At 37.1% G+C, this 24,400-nt stretch overlaps 2 protein-coding genes across 3 annotated transcripts; both read left to right on the plus strand.

Annotated features, from left to right (window-relative positions):
* The first annotated feature begins 2,435 nt into the window (after window positions 1–2,435).
* Window positions 2,436–9,279, plus strand: LOC112200955 (peptidyl-prolyl cis-trans isomerase FKBP16-3, chloroplastic). The gene is made up of 7 exons (XM_024341967.2): window positions 2,436–2,582; window positions 2,703–2,953; window positions 3,677–3,760; window positions 4,687–4,736; window positions 5,580–5,628; window positions 6,094–6,168; window positions 8,955–9,279. Exons 1-7 carry the CDS (start codon window positions 2,510–2,512, stop codon window positions 9,072–9,074), a joined length of 702 nt encoding a protein of 233 aa, XP_024197735.1. The 5' UTR covers window positions 2,436–2,509; the 3' UTR covers window positions 9,075–9,279.
* Window positions 9,280–11,393: 2,114 nt separating this feature from the next.
* Window positions 11,394–23,151, plus strand: LOC112199833 (ribosome biogenesis protein BMS1 homolog). Of its 2 annotated transcripts, none has more exons than XM_024340795.2 (17): window positions 11,394–12,283; window positions 12,365–12,455; window positions 12,551–12,669; window positions 12,793–12,983; window positions 13,088–13,298; window positions 14,039–14,276; window positions 14,517–14,980; window positions 15,635–15,749; window positions 16,066–16,259; window positions 16,359–16,699; window positions 16,938–17,034; window positions 17,105–17,323; window positions 19,530–19,769; window positions 21,084–21,293; window positions 21,614–21,883; window positions 21,990–22,193; window positions 22,639–23,151. In XM_024340795.2, the coding sequence occupies exons 1-17, from the start codon at window positions 12,017–12,019 to the stop codon at window positions 22,801–22,803; spliced, it is 3,636 nt and encodes a 1,211-aa protein (XP_024196563.1). In that variant the 5' UTR covers window positions 11,394–12,016; the 3' UTR covers window positions 22,804–23,151. The 2 variants fall into 2 exon arrangements, with proteins under 2 accessions (XP_024196563.1, XP_024196565.1); XM_024340797.2 differs by having other exon boundaries at window positions 15,635–15,746.
* Window positions 23,152–24,400: the final 1,249 nt, after the last annotated feature.

Below are 24,400 nucleotides of genomic sequence, written 5' to 3' on the forward strand. Positions count from 1 at the left end.
TTTGTACTTATTTTAATTCTTTATTCGTCCTACAATGACATATGTACTCTCAATCCCCGGAATAGAACGATCCATACTTGCTTATACTACTAATGATATTTTTAGGGTTAAATTATATGCTTGCTTTTAGGCGTATCAATAACAACATTTCTAACCGTACCAAAGCCTGATTATGAATGAGGAACCCGAAAAGTACATTGAAAGCTTCGACTGTCAAAATTTCACACTCAACAAGAGAATGGTATTTTCTTTGCATTTAGAATAGTTTGATATCATTTACAAAATTCGCATTAAATCTTAACCAACAAAAAGAGAAGAAAAGAGACGAATTAATTAAATACGTTCCCTTTAACGAGAGTTTGAGCACTTGTTAGCTAGTGACCAGGTCCTTTGGGGCTTGGTCCTGAAGCCAGTCGTTGAAGCCAACATTCCATGGTGTATTTGGCCTTCTCGTAGGCCAGCGATGATGGGGAGGAGTATGTCTCCAAATGGTTAGCACCGGCAAAGTCCTCGGGTAGCAGTCTAATTGCTTGAACCTGAGAATGACCCAAGATTGCTACTGTTATGACCAAGACGATGAAGAGGCTACTCACCTTCTGGAAGTTCATCTTACAAACTTTATGGTGTTTTTTTTCTTCTTCAGAAAAGTAGGATATGACTGAATCGAATCGAAGAGGTTGTAATAGCTAGAGCAGCAAAGTTTTTTATTGGATGCAAATTTTTAATTGGAAGTGGATGAGATGGATGAGGAGGCCTTTGTTGTGTTGATGTATATATAGTGTGGCCGGTGAGACAGCACTTCGTTGATCAACTTGACTTGCAGGTCTCTGTTTTGGCGGGCTACTCCATACGTGTTGACCAAGGAGTTCTAAAAGAAATAGACAGCCAAGAGGAAAATTGGGGTTTGAATATGTCAACTCCAAGACTGGTTTGAGTGGTTTAAGTCATTGGGTGGAATCAGAGAAGACCTCACAAATTTGATTATTAATTCCGTCCAAGGCTTGGAATATTTGAATTGACTACTACCCAGGGCATTGACCCAGTTCTTGTTTCTGAATTGACTGAGCAAGAAAAGTCTCAAATTGTTAATTGTTTTGGAGTATGAAGCCACCTGGATGTGACCTGAAATCAAATCAACAAAGTATATCTGTGGTTAGTAGTAGTATCACGAACATACCGGCCTATACAATAACAGGAAGGAGTAGGAGTAAGAGTTGCAGTCAATCACCGAGACACACCATCAAACAAAGCGAGAACTGCACGTGTGACTCAATATGATAGAACGCTTGCAATCAAAGAAATACTGTATTGTAAATTATTGACATAATATGACTTCAACAACTCAAAACTGTATCCAGGATAGAATGCTTAAGCGCGCACTGCTATTGATCTGGTGCAACACTTCACATGTCTTGTTCAACTGTAAATTAACTAAAGCATCTTCGTCTCCCTTCAGTAAAAGGAACTGTATATTTAACTATAGTATCCACACGTTATGCATTGAACCATCTTCGTCAATTCATCATCCATTTCTGAAGAAGAGCTTGCTCCAAGAATTTCTCAGGATCTTCAAAGGAACTTATGATTGCATCTGCATATGACTGCAAAGTGTTAGGAAAGGTAGAAGTAGTTATAATAAAAACATCACATTCTTACTATGAGGTGCATTTACAAGATGTCACCTTGACAACTCTAGGAAACTGGTCAAAAAGGTTCCAGAGATGAGTTAAATAAAACAATAGTGACAAGCTAGCCAATAACTGTCACACTCTTCCAGATTTGAAGAAATACTCAACCGAAAAGGAATACAATAGGAAGAGCTAATTCAGCATGTAGAATAAAAGATGGAACGTCTGTGGACTTTGCATTCATCCATAACCATAAAAGTCCCTAATCTCACTCTTGTGCTCTGCCTCCTCAAAAGTTGTAGCATTTTGTTCCAACTTTTTCGACAGAGAAACACAGAACCCAAAAATGAGCTTCAACTTATTGAGCTGCAGGTAATACCATGAAACAACATTTAACAATATTGATGCTCGAATGGGAAATTATCCGAGCTACGTACTACTTAAACCTTGGTGGGTGGGTACCTACCTAGGCCTTCGGAAGGTAACTAGTGCTTGAGTTCTCCTCTTTAGGCTAAGAGTAGGTAAGAACATCTGATTGGGACTAGAGGACAATGGTTTTGCACCGAATCAAAATAACTAGTCGACCAAATGAGCAAATAGAAAGCAAGAGGATAATATCTCACGAAGGAGGTCGTGAGGCCGTGACATCTGACATCTTCTTTCTTTGGTGAATAAATCTGACATCTTCTTTTCTTGTCGTCTGAATCTTTCTTTTATGTTATATTTGGGGCATTTGAGGCGTTGGATCGGGGAGCAGGATTTTAAATCCAAGGGCTAATATTCATCTGTCCCTCCAAACCATAATTATCTTCTTCCTATCTATCTTCATCTTTCTAGAAATCAAGGACTGCAGCAGCAGCATAGTCTGGGAGAAGAGAGAAATGGCCACAGCGTTGCCCATGGCATCGACTTCCAGTCTCAGTCTCAGTCTCGGTAGACGACCACCTTTATTGGGTATATGATTTCAGTCAAATTACTCTTTATACAATGTACTAAATGTCAATACCAGATTCCATCTTTCCATTTTTTTTTTTTTTGCAATATTAATCTGGTGCATTGCTCATCTTTGGTTAGGTTCATATTCTGGAAAGAGGACCATGCCTGCAAATTATCAAGGCATTTTCTGTCTCAATAATTCACAACTTTGTACAACCACAAGAGGATACAAGGATGACGTTAATCTAATCAAACGGAGACAGATGATTGCCTTCCTTTTTGGTTTTTCAAGCTTTGTCTTAGACTCATTTCAAGCCGAGGGAGCTGGCTTGCCCCCTGAAGAAAAGCCTCGACTATGTGATGATTCTTGTGAAAAACAGCTAGAAAATGTATGGTGAGATTGCACTACTCCCTTACCTGCACTATCTATCTCTTTATTGCTACTTCCACTGTTACCATTTGTTCATAAAGACTAAAGCTTGGCAAATAATATTGCCATTCAACTGTGAAAATTTGAACACTAACCCAAATGGACTTATGTTTTCTTACTTTTTCTTTTCTTTCTTTTGAGAAAAGAAAAGAAAAGAAAAAGTAACACTTTGTTCATAAAGTAACTCTTTTAAGACATTCAAGTTAATCTTTCTTCTAGCCTGCCAAAGAAGAATCCTTTTCAGGTTAATTCCCTTGAATGTCTTCTATGAATAAAAAAGGGGTCATACTTTGGACTGGGGCACAGTTAACTTGCAGAGTTTCCAAGTAATTAATGCTTTGTTCTTTGACCAAAAAGAAGAACAAAAATTCTTTGTTTAATCATTCAAATGTATGTCGGCGTTAATCTTTCAATTTAGCGTGAAACACCTGCAGTCTGCATTTTGAGACAGAATTTAGTGTTAATGCCATTGTGACATTGCACACATGTTGTGATTCAAACCACAAGAACCATTGTAAGCATGAGAAACGTCTTTTTTTTTCTTTTTTTTTTTCCAACTTCGTAACAGTCATATGATCAATGCACTGGACATCAGTCTAAGGATTGGATTATATCTGCTGAATATGAAAATTTTATGTGTGGTAAACTACCAACTGATGCTCAAATTTGTCTCTTTTTGAAGGTCCCTATGGTAACTACAGAGTCTGGTTTGCAGTATAAGGATATTAAAGTTGGTCAAGGCCCCAGTCCACCTGTGGGTTTTCAGGTTTGTAATAATTTTATCATTTAGAACTAGTTTTTATCTTCAGTCAGAAAAAATATGGGATTGTTTTCTTTCTTCCGAGCCTTCTAATGGATTTTAGACTACATTGATGCTCACACATTTGTTCTGTTGTGAACATAACTTATTCATAAAACTAAGAAAATGATATGCTATAGTTTTGTCTCTGGCCCCATCATATCTACTCTTTTACTGTTAGCCATTTTAGAGGATTTCTCTTCCTTTTGAACCTCCATTTATAGACATTATGCAATCCTTCATAGAATGGCCATTATTATAGCATCTGCAGCTACTTTCACTGTTAGCCATTTTAGAGGATTTCTCTTAACCACCATTTATAGACATTTTTGCACTCCTTCATAGAATGGCCAGTATTATAGCATCTGCAGCTACAGTTGTTTGATACTTTCAATGGTCAGTCCTCTCTCTGCTCTTAAAAGTTAATTATAAAAATTCTGGTTGCTCTATAAAGATGCAGGTTCCCTAGTTAAATGGGGTTTGGCCTAGTTATGAACCTATGATAGTTGGGAAGTTGGAATTTACATATTTTTAGCATTAAAGATTTAAAGTGTTGGCATCTCCATACAGAAAATGCTGGTTCCCTAGTTAGATGCGGTTCTTAATCTTCATACGTATATGGTTTGCACAACTGATGAGCCAAGCTAGAATTTACTTGGCCTTCTGTACTGGAAATCGTGTTTCCCCTACATAGTATAAGTTGAATTATATAATACTTGTCTGGCTGGTGAGTACGTTGATTGTGAAACCAGTTAGACAGCATGTATGGAAATATTGGGGGGTCTTTTAGAGAGAGAGAGTTGTATTTACTCTCTCTGTCTACCAATACTAGGACTGCTGTATTTTATGTTTTTGTCTTTATAACTTCGATACCATCTGTATTATGCATGCAGGTGGCGGCGAATTATGTTGCCATGGTTCCGTCTGGACAAATATTTGACAGGTAACCACATTGTTAGACGACATTAATAGCAAGATACTAGAACAAAAAAAATAGTGAAGTGCATATAGATTACATGATGCCTTTTGTTTATGAGAAACTGAGTTTTGTAGAAATCAAGTAAATAAATGAAACTTAGAAGATGGAGGAAAATGGTATTTCCTCGAAATTCAGAAGATTGTGGTGCTGAAAACCAAACTAAAGACCAAAACATGAGTTTTGTCCCATAATACTCTGCTTCTTTCTTCTATGATTCTCAAAAATGCTTTTATATACTACACCAACAAAAAAAAAAAAAAATACTGCTAGCACGCTACTGGTCATGAAAACTTTTGCGTTCTTATTGTGATAGCTGAGTTATCCCAAAACCATATAACCTCAGATACGAACTTGTATGGTTTTGCCAATTGGTTTCGGTTTGGATGCTCAAATTTCTTCATGGCTACTTAACCCATGTGTTAGGTTAAGTATCAGACACATGCTCCATGTCCCCAGTTTAAGTTGTACGCATGTTTGGCTCGAGTCACAGCACATTGTATTTCATATTAGAAAAATAATTAAACCCTTGCATGAGAAGTTGAGAATGAATAAGCTCTTGGCACACTGCCAATTGGTTTTGGGTTGGATGCTCCAATTTCTTCACTTTGACACTGCCAAAAGTCTTGAGCTCCTAGCATCAATTTCTTATTCATAATTGGTGATCTAACGTATAAGTGTTTGGGGTGTTACATAGATTTTGCTTTCTTTTTTCTCTTTGCATCCAGAAAACTTCCTCTGCTTGAAATTATGTTGAGGTTTAGACAAGGTCCAGTTTCTAACTCTTATATTCTCTCTTCAATTATGCAGTTCATTGGAGAAGGGTCAACTTTATATATTCCGTGTTGGCTCTGGTCAGGTAAGTCTATAAATCTCTCCAAGCATCTGGTTTTCATCGATAACAGTTCTCAGTCACCCTAATCTAAAAATGTATCACATTAATGATACTGTGTCATTTTTGTGACTTACAGTTCGAAAACAATTTAACTTAAGCCTTAATTGGCTTCCTGAAAAAATAATACAACTCATTTGATTTTCCGGTAATTAAATGAAATAAGAGGTTCAGGTATTGCTGTTGTCATGGCAATCCGTGTTATGGTAAATAAAAAACAAAAACAAAAAAGAACAAAAAAAATGTAAAATTGAAAATAATGGGCATGGATAACCTATGGATAATTGCATTTTTTATCATACATCACTGTAGTGCTGTCTCAAGGATTATTGCCGCATCTCTTGAATGAGATTATCACATTGTCAATTCAATCTAGTAATTTCACTTAAAAGAATAGTTGTTGATAATCGTGAATCTAAATGAGAAGAACAGGTGATCAAAGGACTTGACGAAGGGATCTTAACCATGAAAATAGGAGGGAAGCGGCGACTCTACATCCCGGGATCTGTAAGTTTTTTCTTGGTAGTCTTAATTTAAAGAGACAAGCAGGATATATATATATATATATATATAATATACAGATCCTATCTAGAGCGGAGCTCCGTTTTGAAATTAACGTGTGAAGTTCGAGTTTTCGGTCACTTTTCGGTCGCATATCTACATCTCGACCGTTCAGTTTTTAGGTACTACTGTATAGATATTGATAATTGTTAAGGTATCTAACTCACTTAAACAAATGGACGGACTGAATCTGTCAACCTGAACCGTACTAGCTTTAAAACAGTTATCAATGATTTAACGATCATCAATTTGGCTGAAAATTTGCAGAGATGATTTATACACTAGTACTTAAAACTTGAACGGTTGAGATGTGGATATGCGACCGAAAATATATATATATATATATATACATATATACAGATTTTATCTAGAGCGGAGCTCTGCTTTGGAATTAAACGTGTGAAGTTCAAGTTGTGGGTCACTTTTCGGTCGCATATCCACATCTCGACCGTTCAGTTTTTAGGTACTAGTGTATAGATCATCTCTGCAAATTTTCAACCAAATTGATGATCGTTAAGGTATCTAACTCGCTTAAACCAATGGACGGACTGAATCTGTCAACCTAAACCGTACTAGCTTTAAGGCAGTTGTCAATGCCTTAACGATTATCATTTTGGCTGAAAATTTGCAGAGACGATCTATACACTAGTACCTGAAAACTGAACGGTCGAGATGTGGATATGCAACCGAAAAGTGACCCAAAACTCGAGCTTCACACGTTAATTTTCAAAGCGGAGCACCGCTCTGGATAGGATTTGTATATATATATATATATATATATATATAATTAAAAAAATGAAGTAGAAAGAATTGAGTCAATTGACTATACAAGTTTCTTGTCTGGTAATTCTGGACTCATTAGCTAATGTATTAATCTGCCTTCTATACTATCAAGGGTTTTTTACTTCAACAGTGTCTGAACACTTCGAGGACTTTTAAAATGATACCTGAACTTTCAAAGTTATCAATGTGATACCTGAACTCATTGTTACCTCCGCCCATATTCTGTCACGATGCCGTTAAATATAAGCACGTGACTTCCACATGACTGTATTTTAAAAGATAAAATTGTCATTTGACTCTAACTTATTATTAAAAAATAAAATTAAAAAAATTTGAAATTCTTCCCAGTTTTGTGGAGAAAAAAAAAAAAAAACGAATGCAGAGGAGTCTCCTCGACTAGCCCTGCCTCCTCCACTACCACCACCACGACGCAAGCCCTAGACGACTACTCTTCCTCCGACTACACCACCATATCCCTGGAATCAACTTGAATCCGATGATTGGATATTATCTCCAGCGAGTTTGCTCACCCTTTGGTATCGAACTCCTGAAACAACCTTCCCATCGACTCGAAGGTGGCCTTTGAAATGGTGTCGGAGCGGTCGGGCATGTTCTGGCCTGACGACGATCTTCGAACTCCTGAAACAACCAACTCAGACGCCTTTCTTTTGCCTCACGACGATCTCAAATAGTGGCGATCATTGGAGAAGCTCAAAGTCGGAGACTCATCAGAATTCAAAGATCGAAAATCGAAAATCAATGATTTTGGGTCTCTGCTGGGTCTCAGAAAAGCTCAAATAAACCTTGTTATGGACCTCCGGCCTTGCCTCCGCGAAACATCAGTACACGTTATAGCACCGTCACCAAAGCTCCCACTTGGATCCGTACGGCGGTTTCTGTTAGGTTTGTTCATTTTGATACAGAAATATTGAATCTGATTTTTATTTTTGTGTGTGATTTAGATCGGCTGAGCATGGATGATTTCAAGGTGGTGTATGAGAGAAATGGTCAAGCATGCTAATGGAGGTAGGGGGTAGAGTCTAGCGTGAGAGAGATTGCATTTGCAGAAGACAAGTGATGGAGAGAGTAGGGGAAGAAGACGAGAGGTGGAGATGGTAGAAAAAAATGATTAAAAAAAAAAGATAAGATAAATATGTATTAAAATTAAAAATAGTTAAAATGTCGAATATACCCCTAGATTTAGGGCAAATCAGTATTTTTATCATCATTTGATGTCTCACATGCGTTACACGCGCTTAGATTAACGGCACCGTGACGGAATATGGGCAGAGGTACGACGTTGATAAGAATAAATGAGTCCAGGTATCACATTGATAACTTTGAAAGTTTAGGTATCATTTTAAAAGTCCTTGAAGTGTTCAAACACTGTTGAAGTAAAATACCCTACTATCAATGTGAAGTCAATTTCATCACAGTTTTTAATATGTCATACATATGCTTCTGCATACAAATTTATCATTACCTGACAACCCAAATTACAAGGTTACAACTGAAATTTATCATTCAAAAATTTATTAACATCTTGTAGCTGTTCTCTTCATGACGAGTTGGATGCGATGCATTTGCTTTCTCTGGCTATTGAAACTTTGATTTGGAATTTTTTTTTTCTATCAAAACAAAAGAAAAAAAATGTATTCCCAACCTCAGAACCGATTTCAGGCATGGTTTGAAATGAGAATGTGCATTTGTTTTTTCTGGTTCTGAATGGTTATGCTGCTTTTGTGGTTTAAGTTTGAACTTCAACAGTCATGGTAATATCTGCTTCTTTTTTCCGAGGATCGTGATAATATGTGCAATTTTTTTTTTTGATGGATCATGGTAATATCTGCATTGACATTACCCAACAACCAAATGACACTGATTATTGTATGAAAACTTATTGTGGCAGTTATAATCTTTGACCATGTTGTTACTCTGTCTTTCACTAGTTGGCCTTTCCCAAGGGTCTCACTTCAGCTCCAGGAAGGCCAAGGGTGGCTCCAAGTAGTCCAGTGGTTTTCGATGTGAGTTTGGAATACGTACCAGGCCTTGAAATTGAGGAAGAGTGAGACAAATTGATACATTTGCGTTGTGTCTGTATTTTTTATTTATTATTATTTCATCTTTTTAGCAGAGTTCAAGGAATGTAAGCAATAGCGTTGTATCAATTTGTTTATTATTTTTGGGAGCTTCTATTGGCACCCTTCAGAACAGTCACTCTCCACTCCATTGCTTTTTATTATTGATGTCCAAACTGCCCATATTTCCATTTGAGATTCTGGAGTTATTGACGCCTCCGCAGAGATGAAGATCACGCCTCCGCCTCTATCATGTCCCAAGTAAGATCATCCTCCTGTTGAGATTGTGAATCACTGAATCCCATATTGGGAAAATGAGGATATTGCTTATGAGTTTATAAGGATTTGGGTTAACTTCATCTATTGTCAATTAATTTTGATTGTGAAGCTCAAATTATTTTATCATGGTATTAGAGCGAGTAATCTCACATGTGAATGCCTTATGACCACATAGATACGACGTCAAGTTGTCTACATGTATGGCTTAAAAATTTACCGCATGTGCATGGGTGGGTTTAGATTGTGAATTTCAAATGGGAAATGAGGACACTGCCTATGAGCAGAGCTTTAGGCTTTGCAGTGTGGTGTTTCTGTTGTAATTGGTGACCGTGACATACCACAAATTCTGACAACGTAGCCGCTGGGGCGGGTTTATATTGTGAATTTCAAATGGGAAATGAGGACACTGCCTATGAGCAGAGCTTTAGGCTTTGCAATGTAGCTTTTTTGTTGTAATTGGTGACCAGGACATACCACCAAATTTTGAGAACATAGCCGCTGGGGCGGGTTTAGATTGTGAATTTCAAATGGGAAATGAGGACACTGCGTATGAGCAGAGCTTTAGGCTTTGCAATGTAGCGTTTCTGTTGTAATTGGTGACCATGACATACCACCAAATTCTGATAACGTAGCCACTGGTCATGAACTTGATCTCAAAATCTTAGGTTCAATAGACTTGAGAAAGTTGAGCGGTAACAAGTCTTTGTCTTGTACTTGTATGAATATTGTTCTAGTTAATCAACTCGGATGGCAAAAATCACCATTTATGGTAGACAGATTGTCATGATTTTTTTTTCATCGAAGTCGCTCGGATTTGTGTCGACTGTCCCATGTTCCAAAATCACAACAATCCAACGGCTGAATATTTGTCAAAGAAGGTAATAAAACCAATGACTATTTTACTTCCGGTCACAAATATGATTTTAATTTAATAGAATATGCATGTTCTATTTTGTTTCAAATTTAGCTTTCCTTGCACTGGGCTTTCTCTTTTCTACCGTTCCGGAAAATTTCAACACCATTATGAATCAAATGAATTTTTAATAAATTTACAAATCTCACATGTTTCTGCTTCAAATCTGATACGCTCAAAACAAGCTCACAATTTAACCTACAAAATGTAGTTGTCAGTATAGAATAAGTAGGAATTGTTCTAGCCGGGGATTTATGGTACGATGTATTATTTATAAAAGTACGATGTAATTGCATAAACAAATAATTAATAAAAGTACGATGTATTAATAAAAGTACGATGTATTATTTATAAAAATAAATCAAAGAAACAATTATGCCCTTAGTCTTTTTTGAGAAATTCCTTATTTATTCTATAGGCTGATTACTATTGTGTTTGGTTTCTATCTAATATATACAAACAAACTAAAAATGTTGCTGCATTTGTTGTTGTTCTGCTCTGCTGCTCTATCTTCTTTTTGTCTCTGCATCCCTTGCTACTTTGCTCTGTCTTCATCCTTTTGGTGGTCCTGATCTCTTTAACCTTCCATCATGTTCTCCAAATTATGTGCTTCATCATCTAACATATTGTTCTAATATACATTATATGCATCTTCTCCTTCTAGTATTGCAAGTCTTTTCAAGCTTTCAGCATGCAGTTGACTATAGACTTCTTTGGAGGATTGACATTGCCTTATATTGAGTTGTTGAGGCCTGGTCACTCGCCTTTTGGAGTAAAGTTTGATGTATTTGGTTTGAAGAAGTAGGTTGAGATGGCTCTCACTCCAAATGTTACGCCCCGTTCCTAAATTTATCCATTTACCAGTCACTCGGATGGTAAATGATTAAGAATTTTACTTTTACCTTTGTTCGATCATATAGAAGATTAAAAGTTGACTTTTTGTTTAGTTCCGATTTTGAGAAAAGTTTTTTTTCATGAAAGTTGTAGAAAGTGTTAAACAGAGTTTGCAGACGTGAAGCACGTAAAAATCGGTATTTGTTTGAGTAAGTTACGGTCTATGGAAAGTTATCTCTATGTCGGGAATTGAAAGGGGCAAAATCGACCTTTCACAGGAATTGGTATTCGCACGACCCCCTTTTTCGCTCTGTTTCTCGTCGTCCCTCTGCTAGCGCCGGAAAACGCAAGCTTCCGTCACCAACTCTCGTCACTGCCACCACCAATCGGTCCGGCACCCAGTTTCGACGCACACCCAGGCCAAATCGACGTTTTCTACCGAGCCTAGCCGCCGTGCACAGCAATCATATTCCCCATTGTCTTGTCCCCTTCAATTCCCCGGCGATTTTCTCCACTCACCGCTGCCAAGCAGCATACTGAGGATGATTTAAGCTTCAAAACCTTGAAGTTCGATCACGAACCGAGGCCGGAAAGCCACTGCTCGCGTCGTTGCCGGAGCTCTCAGTCCTACACTTTGCAATTCTTCAATCTCAGGTTAAAATCGAGCCACACCACCAGCATAATTGGAGTAAGGATTGCACGAAACCTCGACCTCTAATTCCAGCCAGAACCGGGCCCAGTGGTGGGCCTATTAGTTTGTTCTTTTTCTTTTGCTGGGCCTTTTAGGGTACACACTGAAACGACAAAAAAGGAAAAGCCCAAAGTAAAAAGTACTGTAAATATAAACTTAACTGGAAAAAAGAAAAATACCTTCATCGCTGTGAGAGGTAGGTTTTAGGGTTTTAGAATGGGCATGATAGATAGTGGAAGTATGGAGCAGTCACACAAGGCACACAGGTCCCGGCAGTCGGGTTCCAAGGCCGATAAGAAGAAGCCCCAAAAAGAGTCGAAGAAGCAAAACCCCAAGGCGTTCGCTTTCAGCTCAACTGTCAAAGCAAAGCGTCTCCAGTCTCGTGCCGTCGAGAAAGAGCAGCGACGACTTCATGTTCCGACCATTGATCGCTCCTACGGCGAACAGCCTCCTTTTGTTGTTCTTGTCCATGGACCTCCCAAGGTATCATTCATTCATTCATTCACTGATACATTTTTCTCTTATTCTATACACGTTGTTACTCACTCTTGAGATTGATTCTAGGTTGGCAAGTCTTTGTTGATCAAGTCCCTTGTAAAGCATTATACCAAACATGATTTACAGGAGGTTAAAGGCCCGATTACCATAGTAACAGGTGCCAAATTGCATCTCTATTTCTCTTCCCCTACTTGCAACTATCTAATTTTGTTTGGTATTAACATTCACTGTTATTCACCTTCCTTTTGATAGGGAAGCAGAGGCGGGTCCAGTTTGTGGAGTGCCCCAATGATATCAATGCCATGATTGATGCCGCAAAATTTGCTGATTTAGCATTGCTTCTTATAGACGGAAGCTATGGTTTTGAAATGGTGAGACCAACACACTTCTACCCTTTCCACTCAGATAAATGTGTCATTTCTATGCATTTTAGGATATTCCTCCTACACTTTTGGATTCTAATAATTTGTGATGCACTTCATTTCCTTTTGCAGGAAACATTTGAGTTCCTTAATATATTGCAAGTCCATGGCTTCCCAAAGGTCATGGGAGTTCTCACTCACCTTGATAAGTTCACAGATGCAAAGAAACTGAGGAAAACAAAGCAGCATTTAAAACATCGGTTCTGGACTGAAATATATGATGGAGCTAAATTGTTTTATTTATCAGGTCTTATTCATGAAAAGTAAGTAATGAAGTTTCTCTTTTGTCATCCACTCGTGGATATTGACAGGTGTTTTGATTGATGTTGTTGTTAATATTTTTTTCTTTTCCCATTTAAACAAATAGGTATGTCAAACGTGAGATTCACAATCTGGCTCGTTTCATATCTGTTATGAAGTTCCATCCTTTATCTTGGAGAACTGCTCATCCTTATGTTCTAGTAGATCGTTTTGAAGATATCACTCCCCCTGAAAAAAAGCGCTTGAATAATAAATGTGATAGAAATGTCACACTTTATGGTTATTTGCGGGGGTGTAACATGAAAAAAGGAACAAAGGTATGTGCTGGAATTATGAAGCTATTCTTGCTTTGACTATTCATAAATTTTATAATCAAAATATATTCTTTGAAGACGAGATCGTAATCAGATATAAAATACTCCTCATACTCTGGATTGTTAATTTTACTCATTTTCAGATTTTTATTTCATTTAGTAGAGAATCATAATGATATTATCCAGGAATTCCGCCCCAAAAGCTCTCTCTCTCTCTCTCTCTCATCAAAGATATAGTTTCAGAGGTAACAGAGTAAAAAAATTCGATTGAATGGAATGCCGATCGTAACTCAGTTGAAATTTAGGATTGCCTTATTGGATGCTTCTGAAGATTTAGTGCATAGTTTTTTTCATGCCTTTTTTAAAATTTTTTTTTTTAAATTTCTCTGTCATAAGATTACAGGATTTATTACCAAACAACTTTGCGAGCTTATCATTGCTTAATTGGTCTAATTGGTCTTATCATTGCTTACCAAACCAGGTTATAATTGGTCTTATCATTTTGGACAGATTGACGGTGTAGGAAAGAAATAATAATAGTGCATTGCTTAAAATTTGGTCTCACATTCCTTAATCCTACAAACATTGTACTGCTCTGAAACTAGGTCTCATAGATGTCATGATTCTGTGTTGTATGATATATGTTTATCTTTTGTATATTTTCCAGATTCACATAGGTGTTGGTGATTACAGTTAATGTTCTGATTTTTTGATATATTTTTCTGATGTACATTGTCTGTCAGATTCATATTGCAGGTGTTGGTGATTACAGTGTCGCTGGTATGACAGGCTTAGCTGATCCATGTCCTTTACCCTCAGCTGCCAAAAAGAAGGGGCTGCGTGATAAAGAAAAATTGTTTTATGCACCTATGTCTGGACTTGGGGATCTCATGTATGACAAAGATGCTGTTTATATAAATATAAATGATCACTTTGTTCAGTTTTCAAACCAGGATGAAAAGGGGGAAGCAACGAACAAAGGTTGATTTTTCTTTTATATTTTTAATTGTTTAAAGAATACTTCTATTTGTTGGCTAAACCAGAAGGAAACATTTTATTTCTTCTGCACTGTGTCACCATTTTGTTAATGTGAATTTTTGTCTGTTACTTTATTATTGATTCACTAGACACATTTTCATGTTTCAATGCAAAATCAAGTTTCTGTCCTCTTTTTCCACTTCCATTAATTTCATTTGTTGATTTCTTGGGTCCTTGTCACAGGAGAGCTTGAGGATGTGGGTGTGACCATGGTTAAAAGTCTTCAAAACCCAAAGTATTCGCTTGATGAAAAGTTGGAGCAGAGCTTCATTAACTTTTATATCCAGAAACCTAAATTGGAATCTCAACATGATGAAAAAGATCTTGATGAATCCAGAAAATGCATTCGTATGATAGAGCCTGTGGAGGAACATCAGTTTGGGGAAACAATGAAAGCTGGGGGTTCTGGTCAAGAAAGTAATGTTGAGGATATTGATGGCTCAGAATCAAAATCTTATCAGAATGATGCTGTTCGTAATGTTGCAATAACAAAAAGTGATTCTAGTGGATCTGATAGAGAAAATGGTGATGTATCAGATCAAGATGTTAACCTTAAAGATCGCTTGAAGGAACATGTTGAGTTTCATGATGGAAGGTCAAGGAGAAAAGTTATCTTTGAAAATGACCTTAATCCTACTGACATGGAGGTGGGCTAAGCTTAATATCATCATTAAATATCTGTTTGAAATAAATAGGGCGTGTACATTTCTGCAAGTAGAATTTGGTGGTCCATACACTTTAAGAGCTCTAAATTGTTTTTGCTACTTGGGTGTTTTTCGGGAGTTCACATCAATATGCTATAATCACAGTAAAGCTACTTTAAGTAATGAATATAATAATCAGATATGATCCCATTCTTTGTAATCTTATTGGCTTTTACTTTAGACTTACGAGCTCTAAATTATTTTTGCTACTTGGGTGTTTTTCTGGAGTTCACTTCACTGTGCTATAATCACAGTAAAGCTACTCTAAGTAATGAGTATAATAATCAGATATGATCCCATTCTTTGTACTCTTATTGGCTTTTACTTTGTTTTATCTAATGATCCTCATGGGCTGGTCATGGTTAGGTGGTACTAAGGCACTGTTATATTTTATTACCTTATAATCCTCTTTTTTTTTTTTTTTTTCTTCTATCATGTCTTTTAAGTTTTAACTATGCTATCCTGGCAATAAATTTTCAATTGAGGATTGGATGCATGCTATATATTGTTATATTTTTTACCAGATGATATGCACCATTTTTAAACTACAAGCCATAATCTTGGTCTATAATATTAATGTTCTATGCTTCATTATAGGATTCAGAGGAGGAGTCAGAAGATGATGATGACGGTGGCGATAATGATGCAGATAATCATACCTCTTCCGGTTCAGAGTCTTCAGAGGAAGATAGAGAAATTCATGAGACAGGTGGTACATATTTTCATTTTCAATTTTTATTTAGTAATGTACTCGTTTTCTGAGCAAGAACCGTACTGAGGCTTTGTGACAATTAAAGCTTTTGTAACCTGGTTGCTTATATTACAATTAAAGCCCCAAGTCATTTGCTACTAGTTCTCTTCTGAGTACAAACAGTAATATAAACTATGGATTTGTAATGCATAAATCACAAAATTTCATTCACCAATGGCTCATGCACTGTAATCTCTCAATTGTTGTTCCAGACTGCATTGACAAAGAAATTTTCATTCTGTGTCTAATGCTTATACCCTTTTTGGCCTCATACTAGATGATGTGGGAAATATAGCAAAGTGGAAAGAGTCTTTGGCGGAACGGACATTTTCGAGACAAACTACTAACCTTATGCAACTTGTATATGGGAAATCTTCATCGGTTTCAACTAAAGCCAATGAAGAACAAGACAGTAGTGATGAGGACAGTGATGGAGATGACTTTTTTAGGCCAAAAGGAGACGGAATTAAGGTTTGTTGTAGAGAGTGCTTGTTTATAAATTTTACATATCTGAAACTAAATTTGTTGATGAGCATTGTTGTATTATTTTGTTTTGTTTGTTTTTTGCAGAAACATAGAGTAGAAGCAGGAAATTGGAATGTTGAGGACTCTTCCAAATTTACAAATCACTCAATCAAAGACTGGAATGATAAAAAGCTTATAGAGAGTGTGCGCGATCGCTTTGTCACTGGTGATTGGTCAAAGGCTGCTAAAAGAAATCAAGACACAGAGGCCACATTTGAAGATGAAGATGCAGTCTTTGGTGACTTTGAAGATATAGAAACAGGTGAGAAGCATGATGGATATCATACAAATGAGACAAGAAAATTTGCAAACAACAAGAAAGCTGGCTTAGATGAAGAGGAGCGCAGGCTCAAAAAGCTTGCTCTTCGTGCCAAGTTTGATGCCCAATATCCTTTTGACACCAAAGGTTTCTTATAGTTTTAAAACAATTTTATTGGTTTAACGTTCTTCACCATCTGTTCTACCAAACCATAGAAGAGTTCTTGTTGATTCCATTTTCATTTGTGTTTGAGAGTGAAGGTTCTTGGTTATATCACATTTGTTCATATGTGAAGTCATATAGTGTCTGTGAACTCTCTACAGTCTTGCATGTTAAGAGGCTTTTGTGACCTTAATATTATCTACATATGATGAACCTGATACAAGTGAGGAGGAACCTGATGATACACATGTAAGCCAGTTTGGACGAGATCGAGCTAAAGAAAGCGGCTATGTTGACAAGGTAAGTTTCTATCTTAGATCCAAGATCATTTCTACACTAGCTGGTGGGAGCTTACGCCAAATTCTTTCAGCTGAAGGAGGAGATTGAACTCCGGAAACAAATGAATATAGCTGAACTCAATGACCTTGATGAGGACACCCGATTAGAGGTCGAGGGTTTCCGGACAGGGACTTACCTTCGGTTGGAAGTTCATGATGTTCCTTATGAGATGGTTGAATATTTTAATCCCTGCCATCCTGTTTTGGTTGGAGGAATTGGTCTTGGGGAAGAAAGCACTGGATACATGCAGGTTGGTGTACATCAAAAGTACTTATTTATTGGGTTTTGTTTCTATTGTTTTATGCTAGCTCTCTTGTTCTGCGTTGCTAATTTAAGATAGCTGCCCATATCTGATTGCTGATACCGTGATTTTAGACAATTAGAACTATTCACATGCAGGTTAGTCTAAAGGTACTTATTTTATTGGGTTTGTTTTCTATTGTTTTGTACTCGCTTTTTAGTCTGCTCTCCCATCTATGATTGCTAATAGGGTGACTAAACAATGAGATAACTTGAGACACAACAGGTGATTGGATGAAAGCTTAGTGTGTGGTAAAGCATAGGTGACTAATTCTTTAATTTTTTCTAAAAAGAAACAGCCTTTGTTTTATTCACTAAACAAATGCTCAACTGTCCCTAAAACAAACTAGACAAAGAAATTTAGACTACAACAGCTTGAAAATCTAGAATGATAGAGGAAAGAGTGTAATCTTTAAGCTGCCCAGATATAGAGGCCCAAAGAGATGCCCAGAGCTTAACTCTCCCAATGTTTCCAACTGCGCACCACCACAGGCTTCAAAGATCTTTTTGTTTCTTATGATCCATATCATCCCCTATTGAAGCTAACACTCCGCAGCTCCAAAGAATGTTGGCCTTTTTTCACTTGACAGAAACATGATCCATGCTCCCCCATCCCCTTGAAGATCTGCACAAAACACAATAGTGGAGAGAGGAACGGTTGTGTGTTCGTCTCTTTTGGAGAGCATACCAGATATTCACCCTCCCATGCAGCACAAGCTATCCTTACACTTTGACCTTAGTTTTCCATGGAAATTTTGTTTGAACAAGGCTGGGTCTGAATCGTCACTGACTAGGAAGATATGAAAAGATTTGCAGCAGAAAGTCAAGCAAACTCTAGCCTTGATCTGCTTCCCAGGAAAGTCTAATTCCTTGCTGATAAGCTCCTAATTCCTGGGCCTCCTATCTCTTTATTCTAGCAACACAATCTGCCACCAAACTAATTGATCCTTCTTACCTTCTCCATCTGCATCGTACATTAACATGCCCACTGGAACATGAAATAAAGACAAGTGATAAGTAGGGAGAGTCTCTAGAACTGCTTGAATCCCCGTCAGTCTGCGCCTTTTAGATTAAATAGCCTTTTTCTAACTTGATTCTCTTCTCAGCTTCCTCTACCACTGGATTCCAAAACAATGCGATTTTAGGGTTACCACTCAAAGTAAGAACTATATATCTCATAGGCCAAGCTCTTACTTCACATCCCAAGTCACCAGCCAATCTCTCTACTCTATCAGGCCTTGTGTTTATTGCAACTAGTGAGCACTTGTATTTATTGATTTTTGAGCCCTGATTTTGAGCACTTGTATTAGGTTATCCCAATTCTGATCATCATCCTTCAAAAAGAGTATGGTATTATAAGTGAATCGCAAGTGAATAATTTCAACCTTTTCCCTCCCAACTACTAGATCTGCAATTAATTTACAATCCCTTGCTTTCAGTCTGCTAAAAGATCCACCCCAAGTGTAAAAGAAAAGGTCACTGGGGATCACCTTCTACTAATCAAAAGAAAAGGTCATTGGGGCTCACCTTCTACTAATCCCCTGAAAGCACAAAATTTTCTTCTCAGTCTTCCGTTTATCAAAAATAGAAAAATTCATCGACCTCGATCAACCCTCTATCCATTTTCTTCTTCCAACTCCAAAACCTATATTTTCCAAGATCCAATCTAGAAAGTGCAACGCACATGTGGTCATAGGCTTTCTCGGTCTATTTTGAAGACCAGCCTGTCTTTTTTTTTTTTTTTTTTTGTCATGTTTCGTTCACCACCTCATTAGTGGCAGAAACTGCAACTAAAATCTGTCTCACTTCTCTGAAAGCACCCTGAGCATGAGAAATAGTATCACCAGGCATGGGGTGACTTATTGGTACCTTGTAAATGAGATTTTATTTGTGTATTGTATTCGTTTTAATGAACCAATCTTATTAAAAGGTTATCAATAATAAATAAAGGGGAGTGAAATTCACACTCTTAACTTTTATATTCCACAGTCCACGTTTCATTTTTTTAGTAATCCACACCACAAAAAGACAAAAACTTAAGATACTATAAAAGGAAAAATGGAGTGTGAATTGTAAATTGGGGAGTGTGAATTTCACTGTAAACTTGTAAACTTGGAATTTTTCATCTTTTACAATGTTGTGTTTTGTTCTACCAGGCCAGGTTAAAGCGGCATAGATGGCACAAGAAAGTGCTAAAGACCAGTGACCCCATCATTGTATCTATTGGGTGGAGGCGTTACCAAACAATTCCTGTTTATGCCATTGAAGATTGCAACGGAAGGCATCGCATGCTTAAGTACACTCCAGAACACATGCATTGCCTTGCAATGTTTTGGGGCCCTCTTGCCCCTCCTAATACTGGTGTGGTTGCTTTCCAGAATTTGTCGAACAATCAGGTTTGGCCAGTTTTGTATTCTGTTTCTGTTAGTTTTATGTTTGATAGATATACATTTTCACATACTAGCAAATGGAAAACTGTGTTTTTAATGCAAGGATTTGTCAATGTAGAGGACTTAAGCTGCGCACTTAACTTGAAGATCACTGTAAAGTCCATCTTTTCCGTTGGTTTCATTGATTATCATAATAAGACTTCAAATCATATATTGATTGAAGTGATTAGGTAAACATTGAAATGGTCATGATGATTTTCTAATAGCTAAAGGTTTATGATTTAATGGCACTAGGTCCCAAATTCGTTTACCAAACTTTAGGCACATGAGTATTCTATTGTTATAAATAAATAATTTCCACATTAATGAAACATTGGCTCATCAGTTACTCATTTACTGTCTGGTTCATACATGATCCTTGTAGCGGATCTAAAAAGAAGTGGTCTGGATGATAGCATAGCGTTGGTAGTGAGTCTATACATGATACTTTTTGGGGAACTAAAACAAGATTGTTTGGATCATAGCATAGTGTTGCTGTTGGGTCCGAAATAGATCTCTAAATGCAATTGCTGAGAATCTCTTTGTTGTTTTTGATCTGAATACTAATTCCATTGAAAAGATTCCTTCTATATAATGAAAGAGAATGACTTGAAAGAAACATGAAATACAGGTGCACCAACCCAGTAGCTTTGGAAGGACAACTCATAAGTAGATCCATAGAATTTAGGGTTTTATTTCAAGTGGTCGCTGTAGGCTTGAAAGAAACTTGCTATGTGATTTAAATTTCACGATCAATACAGTTGCATCACCCCAGTAGCTTTTGAAGGAAACTCGTCAGTAGTTCCATAGAAGAATGTAGGGCTCAGTTCATGTGGTCTCAGTCGTCCACAGCTGACAAAACAATAGCAGCAAGGACAAAAAACTCTTCTCAGTCTAAGCAACAGAAAATGAAAATAATAGACTTCGAATCTTAAATTACAGTGCCTCAACTCACTGCTGCTTTCCAATTCCACAATACGTAGGGAACAGTGACAGACGCCCAAATAGCAGATTACAATCAAACAGTTCACTCGCATCAACCCGTATAATTCTCAAAGTTTCTTCTATTTCATTCAATTCACCATTGTTAGTTGGATCACTGGAATATATCACTGGAATCCAGATTTCTCTCTTCTATACGTTTTCAAAAACAAAAAGTAGTGCTACTTCCTAATGCCAAGTTATTTATCGTAGTTTTATATAATTTTCTGATATATGTGTTTTTTTTATATTTCTAATATAACTTCACGTCCTTTACGTTGTTCTTCTTTGGTTGGCTAGGCAACATTTAGGATCACCGCCACGGCAGTTGTGCTTGAGTTCAACCATGCATCCCGAATAGTGAAGAAACTCAAACTAGTTGGTTACCCTTGCAAGATATTCAAGAATACAGCACTTATAAAAGATATGTTTACCTCAGATCTTGAAATAGCTCGATTTGAAGGTGCTTCTGTTCGAACAGTCAGTGGCATCCGGGGGCAGGTGAAAAAGGTATGTGGTTCATGCTGGAATATCTATCTTCAGGCTCTTATACCTACTGAAGTTACTTTGTCCATGTGAATCCGTTGGTTGCATTTGCTTGGAAAAACCTATTCATTTATGGATCTTGTAGGTTTTATTTGCTGGCTTTGTTTATATCCTTGTGATCAAGTGATTGCTATTCACAAAGTCATAGGTTCAATGCTGATTATTGAATGATGGTGGAATAGACTTTAAAAATGATATGACTTTTGACGTCTCTACTGTTGCACTGGCATTGGGGCCAGGCATCTTTTTATATGGTCTGTTATGCTGATTAATGATCTGGCCAGGCTGCAAAAGAAGAAATTGGTAACCAACCGAAAAAGAAGGGTGGACAACCAAAAGAAGGAATTGTTAGGTGCACCTTTGAGGACAAAATTAAGATGAGTGACATTGTGTTTTTGCGCGCTTGGACTCAAGTTGATGTTCCTTGCTTTTATAACCCATTAACCACATCTCTGCAACCCCATGATGTGACCTGGCAAGGGATGAAAACTGTAGCTGAGTTGAGGAGAGACCGCAATATTCCTATTCCTGTTAACAAAGATTCACTCTACAAGGTATGTCATGTAAATATGAGCAATACAGAGGCACACTCCATCCTAGAAACAATACTCCTTTGCTTATGCTTAGGTAACTAAATTTGTCTGTTTGCTTGCTCAACAGCCAATTGAAAGGAAGCAGAGGAAGTTCAACCCACTGGTGATTCCCAAAGCAGTACAAGCAAGTCTTCCATTTAAATCAAAGCCTAAGGATACACCGAATAGAAGAAAGCAACTTCTTGAAGATAGAAGAGCTGTTGTGAGGGAGCCTCATGAACAGAAAATTCATGCTTTGCTTCAAAATCTTCGGTTAATCAAATCAGAGAAGGTATTTAGACTAATATTGTCTTCCCAAACGTCATAATTGATGATCAAATTTGTTGTAAATCAAATTGGGTGTACATACACAAGTAAAAGAGGTTTTCACACCAGAGTTTACTTCCTGATGTCTTGTGGAGGCCTTTTTTTTGGGGGGGGGGGGGGGGGTTAAATATACTTGGTAATCTTTCTGGAAATGTTTATCTTCATGGGCCTAGCTATCAGATCGTTATTTATTGGTCTTGTGATTAACATAATAAATAGTTAAATACCTGATGTGTAGTGAATGTACAGTGAATATATTAGTTTTCTAGTTGTAATAGTTGTCTGTTAGAGAATTATTCTTGGCTTGTCTTGTTTGTTTTTCTCCTCAGATTATGCTGTTATTTAATTTATATAAATTTTTGTTGGAGTTCTGAAAGTTAATTGTGTCCCAACTTCACATGGCCTTGCAGTTAAAGAAGCGCAAGATAAAGGATGAGAAGAAAAGAAAAGAAATTGAAGCACAGAAAGCCAAAGATGAGCAGTTGTCAAGAAAGCGCCAGAGAGAAGAACGACGAGAGAGATACCGGGTGCAAGACAAAGCTCAGAAGAAAATGAGGAGACATGCGGAGGACTGATGGTAGTTGTTTGCAACAACTTTTTGGTTAAATAGGTGGTGTACTGCGTGCAAAGAAACAGCAGTGCTAGAAGTAGAAGCATGAAGAAAGAAAATTTATTGCAGTTTTACTCTACTTGGATTTGATGCTGGGTCAAAGAAATGATCGTAATTAGGGTATTCATTACCTCGGCTGCAGAGTCATATGTCTGTTCTTGGCTTTGATAAAGTTGGATGGAATCCATTTCGGATGAAACTTTTTCTTCCTCGAGTTTAACTGTATGTTGGATAAATTAAGCAAGGTTACGCAATATATTGTTCTGTTATATTGTGAATTGTATTGGTATTAGTTTTTTAATTTTTGGAGAAAGATAGTATTATTGAAACTCTGAAAGTAGACATATTTAGATCCCTAACAACGCTACATGGTAAAAAGAAAAAAAATTAAAATATGTAGCGGCCTTCTAGTCATTTTCAAGTGAAACATAACAGATATCTAAATCCTAAATTATAATAATTTTTATATTTAATTTTTAATTTTTTATTAAGCATTTTTTATAACCTCTGTGGATTGTTTTTTTTATAACCTTTATAGATTACCGAAAACAAGTTGCCGAGCAGCCAAATTGACATAAACAAAGAGAGCTTCTCTCTCTAGGTTTTAGAGAGAACATATCTGAGAACTAATCCCCACCTCTTTTCTATTGCCCAGATCTTGATCCATCGGGGTCTATTGTTCAGTCTTCATCACAGGTTCCTTTCATCTCCATTTTTCAAGCTTTTCCAGATCATTTCTCAACTTTGTGGTTGATAGGAGCATTATATTCAACGTTTTAAGTGTTTATCTTCTCACATTTTGCGAAGTTATCATTTCTAATTTAGTTTAGTGTCTTTGGATACATTTGAGCTGCAAATGAAGGAAATGAGCTGTAGAAAGCAAGAAATGAAAGAGACGAAGGCAATGAGGAAATGAGGTGCAGAAATGGTTAAGAAATGAAGAAATGGAGTATTCCCAATCCTATTAGGAAAAGAATCCCAGTTGAAGTAGGAATCCTGTATCAACTAGGAATCCTGTGGCATGAGGAGTCCTGATGATACTAGAAGACCATGTGGCTTCATGATCACTCTAGACAACAAAAGATATTTTCTCTAGAAGATAAAAGATATTTTGGCAATAAAAGAGTCCTAATTCAATTTGGCTTCTACAACCTAAAAGAGATATTTTGGCAAAAAGGAGAGTTCTAATTCAATTTGGCTTCTACAACCTAAAAGGAATATTTGGAAAAAGGAAGAGTCCTAATTCAATTTGATTTTTACTTACTTTTCGAGGATTTCTATTGGTTGAATAATGAAGAAGAAGTGGAGAAGGACTACAACTCAAGACTTTGCCATCCCCTATATATAGATGCATATGTGAGACATATAGGGGAATTCTTTCATTCTTTTAGAATTCTTTCATTCTTTTACTTACAAATTTAGAATTCCATTCTCTAGTCCTCATAGTTTGCATTATCACCCAAGGAGAAGAAGAAGCCGTGCGATACATTTACATCCTAGCACCATCACCTTTATTACCGTCCCTTGGAGGTGCTTGCTTTCAAGATCTCATCAAGTGTTCA

The sequence above is a fragment of the Rosa chinensis genome, chromosome 4 (genome assembly GCF_002994745.2).
Source record: "Rosa chinensis cultivar Old Blush chromosome 4, RchiOBHm-V2, whole genome shotgun sequence".
Taxonomy (NCBI): Eukaryota; Viridiplantae; Streptophyta; class Magnoliopsida; order Rosales; family Rosaceae; genus Rosa; species Rosa chinensis.

What these genes read in the sequence shown, in the direction of transcription:
- LOC112199833 (XM_024340795.2), top strand. Translation starts at nt 12,017, where the DNA reads ATGGGCATGATAGATAGTGGAAGTATGGAGCAGTCACACAAGGCACAC. An exon ending in AGAATTTGTCGAACAATCAG is followed by an intron (nt 19,770 to 21,083) that starts GTTTGGCCAGTT and finishes TTGGTTGGCTAG; the next exon opens with GCAACATTTAGGATCACCGC. An exon ending in GGTTAATCAAATCAGAGAAG is followed by an intron (nt 22,194 to 22,638) that starts GTATTTAGACTA and finishes ATGGCCTTGCAG; the next exon opens with TTAAAGAAGCGCAAGATAAA.
- LOC112200955 (XM_024341967.2), top strand. Translation starts at nt 2,510, where the DNA reads ATGGCCACAGCGTTGCCCATGGCATCGACTTCCAGTCTCAGTCTCAGT. An exon ending in GTCCACCTGTGGGTTTTCAG is followed by an intron (nt 3,761 to 4,686) that starts GTTTGTAATAAT and finishes TTATGCATGCAG; the next exon opens with GTGGCGGCGAATTATGTTGC. An exon ending in TCTGGACAAATATTTGACAG is followed by an intron (nt 4,737 to 5,579) that starts GTAACCACATTG and finishes TCAATTATGCAG; the next exon opens with TTCATTGGAGAAGGGTCAAC.